This window comes from Trematomus bernacchii, unplaced genomic scaffold, assembly GCF_902827165.1.
Source record: "Trematomus bernacchii unplaced genomic scaffold, fTreBer1.1, whole genome shotgun sequence".
In the NCBI taxonomy this organism is placed as follows: domain Eukaryota; kingdom Metazoa; phylum Chordata; class Actinopteri; order Perciformes; family Nototheniidae; genus Trematomus; species Trematomus bernacchii.
Window position 1 is genome coordinate 13,281,708 of NW_022987739.1, and position 16,559 is coordinate 13,298,266.

Genomic DNA, 16,559 nt, shown 5'->3' on the forward strand with positions numbered 1-16,559 from the left:
TTGTATTATAATGCTGCATATTATTGTATTGCATCTTAAGGTATCCATGTGAAACATTTCTATATGACTGATATCTGAGTTAAAGACTACAAACATCAAAACAAAATCTGCAGACATAAATGGATGCAATTATTCATGGGTATATGAAATCAGATGTTCATACAGCACATTGCTCGTGCATTAGCATGTGGTTTTATATTTTTTGATAGTGTAGTGGTGGTGACGTTTGTACCATTTGTACATACAATAGTTATAAATGGTTGAACCACTACCTTGCTAACACTATACTAAACTCACAGATGAGTGCTGTAAACAGAAGCAGCTTTAACCAAATAAACCTCCTTCTCTTCTTCTACAGAGTGAGGCCTTCTTTTGAAACCATGGTTCTATCATGACATGGGGACATACCTGGATATATTCTGAAGTGTTCCTAAAATGAATACAACACTTAAGCATGTGTAACTTTTTAATGTTTCTTTGCTGTGTTTTTTAAAGGGAGCAGCCCATCTTCAGCGCCCGAGCTCATGTCTTCCAGATTGACCCGGCCACCAAACGCAACTGGCTGCCGGCCAGCAAACACGCCGTCACCGTGTCCTTCTTCTACGATGCCAGCCGCACCGTCTACCGCATCATCAGCGTGGGCGGGACCAAGGTGGGAGCCTCACAATAACTGCACTGATACACATGAATAAACTCTACTTCCTATGTGCATATCACACATAAGGGTATTTGGTTTTATAATATTCTTCTGCTTGGATTGTTTCAAGAGGAGAAATGTTAAAAACCAATAAATCATTATTTTAAATTGGTTTGTTCAAAAGTCTTTACCAGCATAGATTGTTTCTAAAATGGTCTTTCTAACTAAATTGATTATTGTATTTCTGTCAAATGAAGCCAGCACGAGAGGCAGTGGGACTGCTCTAACAATCAAATCAAGCGTTTATTGAGCCCTTTACTTCTGCAGTAACACACTGAACTCAGCAGTGACTGAACAGTATTTTCTTCATGTTGCATTAATATTACATCATTGTAGGGTTTCTTCTCATTTTATTTTGTCTCCCTCTATCCTGTGTTTGTTTTTTTTTAAATAAAGGGAAAGAAATCTGTTTTCCATTAGGTTGTGGCCGTTATGGGTGGGGATGCATTAGTCATATGTCAGCAGATTATTTATAACACACCCACATTGGTAATACAGCATCAACAAGAACGCTGAAGCCCCTGGGAGTCCCAACAGTGACATCATACCTTGTTAGCACGTAAATGAAAACCCTTTGTAGTTTTCAGCCGGTGTGCCAATTTAATACACTGGGACTTGAAGCTTTTGTAGAGGAGACCAAAGAAATCTACGTTTGGCATCAAAACCATATCATTAGACTGTTAGGATGAGACGATCCCTGAACAGATCATCGCACACCACAACAAGCCTTTTCACTTTGCGCTCTGTCTTTATTTGCACGCACAGCTCTTCCGTAGACGTGCATAATATTGTTTTAATAAGTGATACAACTGCTAAGGCTTCAGAGTTAGACCCTTACCTTCCATAAATATGAACTCAGGAGTTCATTTTGCCATGTTGATTGTTTTTTAAACTTGTTTTTTTCCAAATTGACAGTAATGACAAAGCGGTTGTACAAAAAACAACAACATACAATATCTTGCCCCGTTTATTATTGTAGCTAATGATAAGGAAATCTATAGAAGTCAAAGCGAGCAGCATGTTGATTGTGAATATCTGCTGCACAGTTGGCTTCTTGATAATCAGATGTAAATCAGCACGTTTGCTCCTCAAGTACACGCAAAGAAAAATCAAAACGAGCTGTAATGAATTTGGCATTTATTAATGTTTTTCAAATTGGGTCTGGATAGTGTGCATTTGTTGTCCTTGAAGTAACATTTAAACAGGCATTTTTAAGCACATTGCAGGGATGCAAACTTGTCACCTTTCGGCGAAATTCGCCGTTTTGAATCCAAAATAGGTCGTTTGTGTGATTCATGTAGATCTGCAATAAAAATATTTTTGGGGTATGGGGGGGGTCTGGGACCCGGAGTAATCGGCGGCCGCGAGCTGTTATGTGCCATCATGACACGCATGGTGTATATATATTGTAATGCAGCGCGATCTGTGTGCTCGAGTCTTACTGCCTGTCGGCTCTGCTCATGGATGTATAATAAGGCTCTGCTGCTCCACGATGATGGTCTAGCTTCATTAGCTACATTATCTACGGGTGCGTTCGTTAATATTAACTGTGCGGTCCGGAGTCACTGTGGCACAGACTGGACCGCTGGTGAACAGCTGTTAGAACGGGCCGTTCAGGTGTTCAGAGCAGTGCACCCTGTCGGAGCGGCAGAGCGTGATGTGCACTGAAAAGTTTTTCTGTCGCAATATTATCGTTGTCGAGCTAGCTAACTAGCATACATTGTCACTATCTGCTAACGTTAGCTTTAGCCTTCGTTTTCTAATAGTTTTTTTCATAGGCTATAAACGGAGGTGGTATAAGTATAGATCTTGTACTTGAGTAAAAGTAGAAGTACTCAGATCTTGTACTTGAGTAAAAGTAGAAGAACTCAGATCTTGTACTTGATTAAAAGTAGAAGTACTCAGATATTGTACTTGAGTAGAAGTACTCAGATATTGTACTTGAGTAAAAGTAGAAGTACTCAGGTCTTGTACTTGAGTACAAGTAGAAGTACTCAGATCTTGTACTTGAGTAAAAGTAGAAGTACTCAAATCTTGTACTTGAGTAAAAGTAGAAGTACCAGAGTGTAGGAACAATCCTGCAATCAAAATGTTCCTCAAATAAAAGTACAAAAGTATTATCATCAAAATATAGTTAAAGTAGCGACAGTAAAAGTAGAAGTACTCAGATCTTGTACTTAAGTAAAAGTAGAAGTACTCGGGTCTTGTACTTGAGTAAAAGTAGAAGTACCAGAGTGTAGGAATACTCTGTTACAGTAAAAGTCCTGCATTCAAAATGTTCCTCAAGTAAAAGTAGAAAAGTATTCTCATCAAAATATAGTTAAAGTAGCGACAGTAAAAGTAGTCATTGTGCAGATTGGTCCATTTCAGAATAATATATATGATATGTTTTATAATGATTGATCATTAAAGTGTTCTCAAAGCTAGTTTGAATGACTTTGTATACTGCAGGGTAGCTTGTGAATTTACTCCAGGTGGAACTAAAGTCTGATTTAACACTTGATTATATTTCACATCATTCATCCAAATCTGTAAAGTAACTAAAGGTATTAAATACATGTAGTGGAGTAAAAGTACACCATTTACCTCTGAACTGTAGTGGAGAAGAAGAACAAAGTAGCAAAACATTGAAATACTTAAATAAAGTACAAGTATCTCAAAATTGTACCCAAGTATAGTACTTGAGTTTATGAACTTACTGAAGTTACTTTACACCAGTGGCTATAAAGATAGAAAGACTAAGCCTTGCACAGAGGCATGAAAATACATTTTCAAAATGCTCAACAGTCCTGCCAAAATTATAAACTGACTGCTACACAATTAAAATAAATGCTTTTATATATTTCTATTAGATGTGACTCTTTGGCGTTTCTGTTATTAACTGCTTTAGTTGTTCTGACTGCTAAAATCCTCTGTTATTCCTCATTTTAAAGCCGATATTCCGTGGGGTCAGGGGGCTCGGATCCTTGTCACCTTTTTCATACCTGATGAGTTTGCATCCCTGACATTGGATTGATAAATGCATTCAAGCAAGTGAGTTCCAGAGTAGTTGGGATGAATAAACCTCCATCAAAACTACTGTGGTTTCGGATTCACTCAAACATTATGAAGACATTTGTGTTAAAGTATTCAAGTGAATGTATGAGTTTGAATTTATAGCAAATTCATAAAATATAAATCATAAAAAGAAATGTGAAATATTCCACTCATTTTGACCCATCCCCCCAGTTCATTTTGGCCGAACATCTTCCAGTGTGCACAGTAATACAACATTCTTCTTTTTTTTTCTTTTTTCTTCCTCTGCTTTATATAAATATTGTGTATTTATGTGCAGCATCTTATCATTTATCTACTTTTTTCTCCATTCAATGTACATTTCTTATATTCCCCGTGTTAGGCCATCATCAACAGCACCATCACCCCCAACATGACCTTCACCAAAACGTCCCAGAAGTTCGGGCAGTGGGCGGACAGCCGGGCCAACACGGTCTACGGCCTGGGCTTCTCCACTGAGCAGCAGCTGCAGCAGGTAGACGCCGCTCACACTCCTCAGCAGCATTTTTTATAAAATACTTGAAAGAGTTTTACTTTAATTATATATTAGAGGGGGGACGGTTGCGTTTGGAGATGGAGACTACAGTCATATATTGATCAAGACCACTTTTTCAATGTATATTAACACATATTTTTATTCTGTCAGTGTATAATGCAGCTGGTCTAAACATACACAACATGTCTCCATTATCTTTGTCTCATTATGAGCCACGTTTACATAAACCTCCACTATATCTACTATAATTGAATTTTTCCTCAAGATTTTATTTTTGTGAGAAAACATGACCTTAGGAGATCCTCTTTCTCCCACATTTTGCAAAATATGCTTAAAACGTATTTATTGAAATTTCAGATAAAGAATGTTAAAGGCTCAGAGGTCACCTCCCCTCCACAATAAATGAATCAAATATTTTCATTTGTCTATAATAATGCTGCATGATCCAGAGTGAAAAGTACAACGATGATGAAAAGTTGATTTTGGTATGATGTGTATGGTTTTCAGGATATCTCAGCAAACGGAGAGTAACTTGTGTTCCCTCTCCTGCAGTTTGCAGAGCAGTTTAAGGAGGTGAAGGAGGCGGCACGTCTGGCCAGAGAGAAATCTCAAGAGAGGTTTGAACTGTCCAACCCGGCGCTCAACATTGCAGCTCCAGAGGTACAGCACTACTCTACTCTCTTAAAGGTTTTCTCAGTTTTTGGCTGATTAGAGAATGCCCCAGGTAGAAAAAGGAATCCCAATATAGTCAAAATAACCTGAGCTAGTGATCATAATACATCAGCAAAAACAAGTGAATTACAAGGGAACATCTGCACAGTAATATATATTTCTGCTCTGCTAATTTTATTTAATTTTAGCATAAAATTAATCCCCTTGATTACAGCTTTTTCCATTTGCGGATCTGTAAACTTCAACCACAGATTTCACTGCAAACAGTTTTCAGTGAGAACCTAAAATGAAATGCAAAGGCAACGATAACATTGAAATCTGTCGACAGGGGGTTGTGGATTATCCTGTGTAATCAAGACATTTATTTTTGGAAAGCCGCATTATTGGGTCACACATTATAGCTGAGATATGAAACTAAATCGGCATGGAGGATAGTTTTATTCAAACTCAAATAATTATTGGTGGTAATAAAAGTAAGATTTTCAGTGTCACCATCATATCGAGAAAATCCATACCAAGAAGGGAAAAGCCACTAATAGTAAGGATGATTTTGCTGATCAGACTTAAGAGAAAACCTTTGAAACAAGTGAAAATAGTATACACATGGCCTTTCAGAAGGATGGACAACGGAGTTTAGTGTCTACAACCCGAAGGCCAATACAACTCAGAGGAGCAGTTATACTCCAACAAACTCAATGGCTTTGTTTCTATTTCACACATATACCGAATCACAAGGGATTAAATGTATCGCCATCTGGCCCGGCCATTATTCTCCCATTGGTTAACTCCATTAAAGGATTTCATGCATGACAAATGGAGATGGGAAGCAGAAAGAGACGCTGAAGGTGTTTGGAGGGGCAGTAATGGCGGGGACTGAAAGAAAGAAGAATGAGGGATGAGGGATCAGGAGGATGGGAATGAGGGAAGATGGAGGAAGAGAGTCGAGCTGAATCATCTATAATTGAAAGAAAGCTGGCTTCTGCTGAAAGGACAATGGTCAGCTTTTATCCTGCCAGTGTCGGTGATTTCTGGTGGACTGGATAACTCTGAGATTCAGTTGGAGAAGGGAAAGTTTGCCTGTAGTGGAAACTTTTAATTTCTCTCTCAGAAAACAAGCCACCCTGTGGTGACATTACAAGTACATGACAAGACACACGGTTGTATTTTTATAGTTTTTCTGATACCTATAGCATTAAAATGAACAACTAACAAACACTCTGTTGGGGTGACTGTGATTGAATTGTTCTAACATAGAGGAAAAAGGTCTCATGCTATCTTTGGGAAGCTAGCAACTCCGCTAGTCGTGTTTATTAGTTAGCTGTGCCAAGTGTTAGCATTAAGAGTATTAGTATTAGCATTAAGAGAGTGTTGTTATAGTGACCGTGTAAACCAGTGTTTGTGTGTGTCTGCACTGTGTAAAGTCCAAACAAAAAGCCATTCAGCCTCATGCTGCCGAACACGACCTCAGCTCTGAGACCCTCGGATAAGAGCTGAAGGTTTGTCTTGTTTATTTAGTGAGTGCAGCAAGAAAACATTGTTGGATAGAACAAAACAGAGCAGCAATAGCAAGGATGTCCACAGCACGAGAAGCCACATATTAAACAATATTTCATCAATCTAGCTGCGTTGAATGGTAAAGTGGTATCGCATATTGTTTAATGGAGAGCATTCGACAAGAGTAATGATTTGGGTAGATGGCTCAAAGTTAAGTGAAATACTGATTCTCTACTCTAAATTACATTACATTTTGTAAGTTCTCTTCACTCTTCATTTAATGATCATGTACTTTTCTTAAACACTTGTATATAACCAGGAGTCAACGACCAGCGCTTAGTTGAGATAGTAACAAAAAAAGGTTTGTTGACAGGGAACAGGTTGTACCTGTCCAGGCTGACAGCGAAGGCAAACTCTGCCCGGATCCATCCCATCCACTCCAGTTAGACAATTCCTTCTGGTCGCAGATATGGATATGGCAAATGTAATTGCCGTCAATAACGACAACAAAAAAATAGTAGACATTAAAAAAATATATATAAATTAAAAAGGAAAATGAATATGGTCAAACACGGCTTTCTCCTAAAAACTGTAAACAACGGATTAAAAAGCAATGATCCTGTTCCACACGTGCTGCATGCTGATATTGCAGTTCAATCTAGTTGTACACGTGTGAAATTAATTCCTCTCCTGCATGTCTGGTTTCTCTCTGCTTTGGCAGTGAACTGTCCTGTAGGATGTAGCAGTACACACACACAAAGAAAAACAGATGAATGGTGAATTTGTCGATGGCGGGGAGGAAACTGAAGTACACAGTTATTGCTTGACACACACAGAGGTCAGGGTCAGCACACAAAGGTGTTGAATCATGTTACCACGGTAACCAGAGACCTGTTTTCCTGTTGGGTAACACGCAGAGCCAGGGACACATGGTCAAGCTAAATTGATTATTTACACACACGCACACGCACGCACACACACGGCCTGGATAGAGCTGCGAGGTCAGGCTCGGGGTGTGTCTACTGATTTTCTAGAAGACCCAGCAGCCATTGATTTTGTGTCAGGCAGTAAACACAGAGGGGTTATGTGGTTATTATAACATCTTCTAACTCACAGCTGCATGTTGTAAAACACCTTAGTGCTGACTGTCTCCCTTTGTGATATAAAAAGAATACCCAATCAATGTGGCTATAATGAAAGTTAACGGGTCCATTAAGGCTGATATGGCTTTTTATAAATCTGTGTACAGTTTTAGAGGAATACTTCACCCCAAAAAGTGATCATCTCATTACTTACCCTGTGTTAACTTGAATTCATGTAGAAACTAGTTTATCTTGCCTGCCTTCATTGCAAACAAAGAATACAAATCTAAGAAAGTGTGAAATAAATCTAGTCAATGGGGCCATGTTTAACAACAGCAAAACTATTTCAAAACATCTGCAAGTGCAGTATAATCCAAGCCTTAAGCACTCATCGGTACAATACTGTGTTTTAAATTGTAAGGTTGTTCAGAAAATGCATTTGTGTTTATTTAGTAGTGTCTGAATGAATGAGAAATTGATTATACTGCAAAAGTGTGATTTTAGATGTTTGTTTCATATAGGTTTGCTGTTGTTAAACGTAGCATAGTTATTTTAATTTATTCTCGTTCACCGCGGAGGCATGTGAGAAAAAAATAGGTAATTTTTTTTATTAAGTATTCCTCTTAAGCTTTTCTACAAACACAAGAACAAAAACAGTATAGAATACTCACTTGTACATATTAGTGTTTTATATATAAGTAAAATAACTGGTTTGCTTGAGTTTAATGTTAGTAAAGTGAATGTAAAGATACTGGAAGCAAATGAGACACATGCAAACGTTATGTCACAACAAATGTTGGAGGGAGGCTGCAGCATTTTGGTCTTCTTCTGTATCAGTAGATTTTACATCACATTCAGCAGGTCAGTAGCAGTGCTGGTCAGTATCCGTCTACAGCAGAGCGTCAGAGCCTCTGAGCAGCCTCCAGCTCCACAGAGCACACATTCTGCCTCTGAAATGGGACGGCAGCAGGGAATCTGCATGAAGTAAAGCTCAGGCTTTCAGGTTTATTTGCAGAGCTCTGAGATAAGATGGAGGGGGATATGATGAAGTTCAGTGGGATAAAAATGAAGAATAATAAACAGAGCAAGATGGAGAGCATTATGGAACTGACTGAAGTGGAAAAACACAAAACATTTTTAAACTATGCATTAATAATCGTGGAATATATATTTATATTTGTTTTATTTAAGGTTTACGGTGTTGCCCTTGCCATGTGTATGTTGTGTATAAAATAGCCTCTATAAGGTTTTGCAATAGTAAAGAGCATAAATAATCATAATATGCAAAATGGCTTCATTGAAATCATTAAATATTTCTAGAGGACACCGAGCTGTTTCCCCCGTTTCCAGTCTTTATGCTAAGCTAAGCTAACTACACTGGCTGAAGCTTCATATTTAAAGTGCAGACATAAAAGAGGCAGCAATGCCAAATTAGCAAGCAAATAGGCATATTTCTCAAAATGTCAAACTATTTCCCCTATACAAAGTACTGTGATTGAGACTGCCTAAAATAAATGGTGCGCAAGTGTGGAGAAAAGTCAGAACTGATTGCTTTAAAGGTCCCCTATTATACTGTTTTTCATCAATAATTTATAGGTCTCAGATATATACAAAACATGTCTCTGAAGTGTTCGACTCGAAATACCAAACAGATCATGCATCCCATAATCCCCTCTGTTTCAGCCCTGTTTCAAAAGTGCTGATTCTCTGTCTGTTACTTTAGATGAAAATATCTCTGAGAGATATTTGGTTAAAAAGAACACAATGGTGCTCTAGGAGGAGATTCAGGTGAAAAGGTGGGCGGGGGTTACCTTGGTTGGTTATTGGCTAATGGTTACACAAGCCAAAAAAATCGTTATGACATCATAAAGTGGCCGAAATCTGATCAGCTCATTTTCAGACAGGTTTTTATATAAATGGATCAGGACAAAAAGTGAGCGAATATTTTTTTCTTAAACTTTCAGAATCTCTTTACACAGAGGGGACACATGCTGATGTACAAAATACATGAAAAAGTGGATTTTGCATAATAGGTGACCTTTAAGTAATGGATAATAGGTTGAAATGTCAAGCCTCTGCTAGTGGCAGAAGTAAGAATGCAAACTTGTTCTTTTTTACTGAATAAAGGGAGAAAGCCAACATGTAAAACCCCAGAAACATTATGTCTTCTATGAGTTGAGAAGCATTTAGTTGACATTTAGAAAATTACCTGTGATATTTATGAGCTCATATTGCAAGGTTGCGATGTTTGTCAGTCAAAGCAAAGGTTGAGAGCAAAGGGAGCCACACAATGAAGGTAAATGAATGTCAAAAATAGTGTAGAAGAAATGTCATCTCTGCACATAAATCATGTAAACAGTGAAACCCAGCAGATGTCTCTTTCCTCTGACAGGTAACAGCTGTCATTAGTTTGCTCATGTTGATTGGAGCTTTTTCCTTCTGCCATCTCCTCTCATACATGGTATCCATGCAGACGCAGAGAAACAAACAGAAATACCAGCCATTAATATTTTAAACCACAGACTTGGCATTAAAACCAGCTAAAAAAAGTATGCATGAGTGTGTGCGTTGTTTAGTCAGGAGGACAGGTGCTTCAAGGGAAGCCTAAGCATGTACCTCTGATTCGTGGACCCATGAATAAATAAATCGGGTGTGTGGTCTCAGTGAAACACAGGGTGTAGAAACAGGAGCTTTATAAAGCCAGCGGAGCAAATGGACTGATGCATAGATAAATAAGTAAACAGTGTAGATGTACTTAAGACGAACAGTGGCACAGAAACGTCATGATGCATTCCCTCAGGAAGTGTGTTTTAATATTTGAAGTATTTGGGATTTCCATTGATTACAAAGGAAGCATGTTCTGAGGAAACCCGTAAAAGGTTTTAAGTGGCTACTTTAGGTTTGTTAAAATAAAACACACACATACATATTTATTTAGGAGAATAGGATAATCAAAGTTGAACCAATTTTATGTTGGTTATTGTAAAACATTCATTCAATCTGTCTCTTTGGGTGTTGCTACGTGCTCACGGCTCACTTCTCAGCGGTCACACAGCCCTCACACTAATGTGGGTGGGAATGTGACCGCTTCCTCTTTTCATACAGTTTCTCTTTGTTCAGGCTTCAGTTACCACCGCACCTCCTGCTGATGACCCTCTTTCCCTTTTGTTCTCTCCAAAATAATCAGAAACATAAAATACATTAATACCTGTGCAACAATGAAAAACAGTGGACTGTAAGCTGGACTGAGCATAGAAAGAAACACTGTATTGTCAAACAATGGCATGATTTTAAGTATGTACTTATATTCTATTTTTCTCCTCATCTGCCCCTTCCCTCTCCTTTCCCTGCTGCACCACGGGACACCTTCATCTCACAGCTTTCCCAGGTGAGTAAAAACATCCATCCCACCATCTAAAAGCTATGCTAAGAAAACCGTTTTCTATTTTTTGAAGGGAATGTGGTGTTCGTAGTCATGCATCTCAGTGTAACACGGACTATCATGCTCAATAATTCATCTGGAGTCTGATCAAAGTTGACTTCAGAGAAAATGTAGCTTTAAAACACAGATGGCATTTGCTACAAAAGAGTAAAAGCTTTGTTAAGAAATAACGGCACAAAATGTAATTTCAGTCACAGATGTACAGAATATGGCAACATGCAGCTTAATTAATTGTAATTGTCCTCACAAAAAATGTAGAAGATCCTCCTTGCTTCACACTTCATTGATAATGTTAAATATCCCCCGAGAACAGACAACACAGAATTGTCCTTTTCAAAATGGAAAAGTCCTTTGAACTCAGCCTAATTAGTTGCCGGTCGTGGGTATGTGCTTGAGAGTTTCTGCCTTGTTTCCACTCAGCCTGTTAGTGAACAACATACGGAAAAACTGCTGTAAATGTGTAATCCCATTTATGACTTAAACATGATCCATGGCATGAATTATTCAGAGATACGCTCAGCCGATCCGTTGGCTTTGGGGCCGGACTGGAGTTGTCTTAGCTTTGATTTTTCTCGTTCTCGGGTTCCTTCCCCTGGACACAGTGCTCATCCACATGAGCCGTGTTTTATTTCCATATTCTTCCATGAAGTCGGACAGAGAGCCGCTCAGCTATAGATGATGAACCAGCATCCTCAGGGAATAACGATCCGGCTCGCTCAAATTAATAATACACGCTTTTTTCTAGAATAAGTGCAGGGTTGTTATGCTTCAGTGAGGCACTTGGTCGTTGTCAAGTTCAGGTTTAGGTTAGCAAAATGAAAGGAGATGGGAGGGGGGTTAAGAACTGTGCCCAGGCTAATTCATCTGCACACTTTAAGAAAAGGAGACTCTCTCAGTCTGCTCTTTCAGTCTTTTAGCCTACAGCCTCAAACTGAGGAAAACGGATCACTAAACTGTGTGAAAGGAAGCTTGAACCCATTTCTGGGCAGCAGGGAGGGAAAATATCAAAGCAGATTGGTTACACGTGACTGCGCCAGGCTGGAGTCGAGCCATCTGCATGCTGTCATGTCAGATTCAAAGTCTCTTTCTGTCAGAGGAAGATACATGGCTCTTGTGTACTTTATTTCACCTGTATTTTATATTTTAGGCTACTCCTAATGATGTAAGAAAAAGACAGCTGACTTTTATTTTAGAGATTTTATTCAAAATGTTAGTCAATTGATTAAAAATGTGCTCACAAGAGAACTCAACAGTCATAATAAATACATTAAAACTACAGGATCTAGATGCTGACTAATTGTGATAACTTGAGATAAAAAATGGCATGAATTATTTGTTTAATCAATCTTGTATTGGGGAAATATTATCTTTATCTGTTACAATACCACTACAATATACAACATACAACAGGATGAGGCTGGAAAACAAGTTCTTAAGTCTTTAAATGGCTCAAATCGAACATCTACAGTTGTACTTTTCTTGAGTAGGATCCAATAGTTTTGAATGCAAGCTGAAGTACAGCTACTGAATTTACTTTATGTGAGATCGTTTGGAGATTATCTTTAAAGATTATCTTTATTATCATACCTATTAATAAACAATTAAATCAGGTGCCAAAATAAATATTAAATTCCACTAGTATTTCAGTACTGAGTAGACCCTGCCCTGCTAGTGAACTTATTCCCAGATGTGTGCAGTGTATATAATATCTCAACAGACATACACATAATAGCAGGATAACCAGCAGGTGCATACCTCTTTACACACAAACACCAGATGAACTCCTGGAAGAGGGAAATGTACTTCAGTCACTTCCTGTTGAATCAGATCTGAGGCAGTATGCACCGAGGGCAGCTGGGCTCCACACATGGCTGCTCGCTCTGCACGGAGCCCGTCTACAGTATCCCAGATGGGACACATGAAGCGCTGACAGGCTGAGCTCTGTCCTGTCCCGCTGCTGTGTCATGTCCATTTTGTTATGAGGAGGGCTCTGAATATGGAGACACTAATTGGCCTGTTGCCAGCCTCCTTTCTAAACCCAGCCAAAATCTAATTAAATGTGCTTAATCATGTGTCAGCTATGTAACATCCACAAACACTAACCTATGTCTATGAGTAAATTGCCATATTGGAACATGTAATGTCCTCAAGAAAACCCACTACTATGTACCCTGTTATGGTCTCTTGCTCTTGCTCATGTCCTGTATGTGCTGTCCTCCTTGTTGCTCCAGGAGCTGTCGGAGGAGCGCCACTCCCCGCCGCTGCTCACCGTCAATGGGCCGGGTGAGGAAAAGCTGTTTCGCAGCAAGAGTGCTGAAGTCGAGCTGACGGTGGAGAAGGAGAAAGTCAAAAAAATGTTGTCTGAAGGGTAAGGACACATTTGTTTTCATCAGCAGGAAGTATATCATGCTATTGTGTTCATCGCGCCTAGGGTCTGGAGAGAAAGCTTAAAAGCCTAAAATGTTTCCAGCACAACTCATTAAGAAGCACTTCAGTTAATAGTTAGTAGTCGAAAAATATTCCAAGTTAAAATCTTTAATCCAAAATGTGACTTGAGTAAAAGCACAAAAGTAATGTCAACAAAATGCATTTAAACAATTAAAACCAAAAGCACCTTTTTTATACAGAATTGCTCTTTTTATAGTGTTATGTTATTTTAGAATATTACATCATTTTTTTTTTATCACTCACCTCATACCTTTATTGTTGTAGTTCATCAATGTGGAGCCAATCTTGAATACTTCCTCCTGGGTAGATTAGTAGTTGTTTTGCACCATATAATATAAGCACATCGTGTATTTTTTAAGAAATAATTATATACTACCTATAAATGTGGTTGAGTGAAAGGGTTCATTTCCATTTGAAATTCTCAAAGGAAATGCACACGTTTTATATTACTTAGTGCCCTGATACCAGCTGTATGTGTGGATGGTTGTGTGCAAAATGTTATGTTCAGTGAGATGTGCTAGATTCAGGAGACGGAGGAACATTTACTTCACATTGAATGTTGTTTTTACACCTCACTGCTGTTTTGCATAATGTATTTTATTAAACTGCCTGGTACAAAAAACACATTAATTTTTTCTGATAACTGTAATGCTATAATAAATATTTCACGGGTACTTTTATCAGACAGCAAACCTAACTTATATTTTATTTAGAACATTTATTTGACAACATGGTGCAATGTGAAGAGATACAGGAACAAATTATTCCTGCATTGAAAATGTACGCTGAGAGAACACAATGTTTATGAAAGAACATTTATTTTGCAGCAGCAGCAGCAGCATAGAAATAATATCAACACTCCATTACAATAACACACAAGACACAGAGACATAAAGTACATATTAAAATAAGGCAGTAAGAGCTGCAGATGTGAGTGTGTGGGAGTACTGGAATGGAGATGTTATTTGTTAGAGTTGAGAAAGTTTACTACAAAGGTTGTAATCTCATCTCCAACCCCCAGCTTGGCTACATGAGCAGAGGAAGATGTCCCTGAGCATTTTGTTGAGCTCTATACTATACAGCGTATTAAGTGTTACTCAAACTGTGGAAAGCCTTTCCTCACAAATGACGAGCGATTAAACTGCAGAGCTGCCCAAAGATTTCCCACCATGAGGTTCAGTTTGTCTCATAGACGTTTCTAGCAAAAGGATTAATAACAACGAATGAAATAATATTAATGATTATTCAAGAATAATAATTATTATTCTTTCTGGCTCATAGCCAAACTTCTCATCAACATCCACTGAAAGCTGTTCACAGCCTTTTGAATTATCTTTCCATCAAACAAAGCAGAAAAAATACTCATTGGCACGGGGAACAGGTTTTGTAGAGACAGCAGTTGGGATTTATTCTACAAACAACACGTCCATCCTGTTATCCGTCCAGAGAGCCGAGCTGGTACCCACACTGTCTTTCTTAACTGACAGGGAAGCATCACATCCACATTAACTACCTCATGGTTACCCTTTCACTCAGAGAGTACATGTAAATTACAAGGGCCTGTTATTGGTATTTTGGTGATGCAACTAAATAATGATCAACTGAATCTGCAGCTTGGCTTTTTTTCTTTTTGGTTGACTCTTGAGCTCTGTCATCAGCGTAGTTTTTCGGCTACAGCTGTAAGCTCTAAAGCCCACTGTATTATTAATCCATTAGTTTCCATAAATACAACTCCAAATGAATGCTAATGTTGATCCATAACTGTGGATGTGCTAACAGCTTTAACATATCAACTTGAATTTGTTTTAATGTTGTCAACCTTGTTTTTGCTGCCCCCATGTGGCCAGAAAAAGTATCCTATTGCATTTAAAAACACATACTGCAGAAATTAAGGATTGTAATCCCACAAATAAGGAAGAACTCAGGAAAGGAAAATTAAAAGCTCCACCTTTTACACACATGAAAAATACTTGTCAAGTAATATGGGGAAGGAAAAATGCCAACAATGTCGAAACCTTTGAGGCAAGATACACTGCTCGACTGTTTTGCAGTGTCTACCTACTTGTAAAAATACATTGTGGGAGCTAGTTCAACCAATCGACTGTGGCTTGGACAGAGTATGGATAAATGGAGAATATGTAGAGCTTTGGTTTTCAGGACAGGTACCACTGATCCAGGGCATTGGAGTCAGACTCATACTGCAGACTAAATGTAAAATTAAAACTGTAAAATAATGTAAAAATGGTTCTTCAGAATTGAATAAGTGCACCTCTGAGAGTAAATAACTCACCCGTGTAAGATTTGTTCTCTTTCTCCTTCTTAGTTTTTCTAACAAAGCACCACAGACAGCAGACTGCTGTGTAAGGAAAGGTCTTGCGTGTGTGCGTGTCTCTTGTTTAGAATACACAGAAGAGCCAACTATAAGAAACCAGTCTTTTAGTCATGGCCTTAGGTTTGACTTAGTGTGTGTGTGTGTAACCAGACATACCGGTGATGAATTTAGCAGCTCATAATTATCGTCGTCATCCTGGTTCTCATTATTGATCACTCAACATACCATTAGAGACCAGGAATCAGAAAACACTCATGCCCGTCTGCTTTCAACCTATCATCCCAACGGTTTTATTTCCTGATTGTCTAAAGCCTACGCAGGCTTTTTCTCCTGTTGCTATGGTGAGCAGTTTTATGGTTGCCAAGCAAAGCTGTTAGTTAGGTTGTCATGGCAAAGAGTTTCCTCAACTCTGTCTTACTGTGTGAAAGCTCTCTGGTTTTTATTAAATATCACGACTGACACTGACCTTTTAAAAAAAAATTATGTTTATTAATAAAATGTGGCTTGTAAATAAATTCACATGAATCACAGTTAAAAAGAAAAAACATAATAATAATAATAATCATAAGTACATGGTTTTATTTTGATCTATTAAGATGCAAAGTATCAAAGCCATACTTTATTTTAAGTGTGTGGAATTCAGTCCTTTAGCACAGCAGACCTGATCCATATCTCCCACACATGGCAGGATAATGCTTCACCTGTGTTGCTTTATTTCCCTGCCACCCTGTGGTCTCTGTAATTATCTGCTATTAATGAATCATACTGTTCTGTTTCTTTGCAAGTTATGAGCATAACTTTAAAAATCAAATGAATGACAAAGTATATACAACAGAAAGATG

General features: G+C 38.3%; 1 protein-coding gene across 1 annotated transcript in view; it reads left to right on the forward strand.

The window, feature by feature from the left end:
* LOC117495685 (homer protein homolog 3-like) overlaps positions 1 to 16,559 on the forward strand; it is a 45,139-nt gene that overhangs the window by 17,542 nt on the left and 11,038 nt on the right. The window contains 5 exon segments of the mRNA XM_034147123.1: positions 496 to 652; positions 4,095 to 4,226; positions 4,800 to 4,907; positions 10,875 to 10,883; positions 13,169 to 13,305. Of these exon segments, the coding sequence (XP_034003014.1) occupies positions 496 to 652; positions 4,095 to 4,226; positions 4,800 to 4,907; positions 10,875 to 10,883; positions 13,169 to 13,305 (543 nt within the window).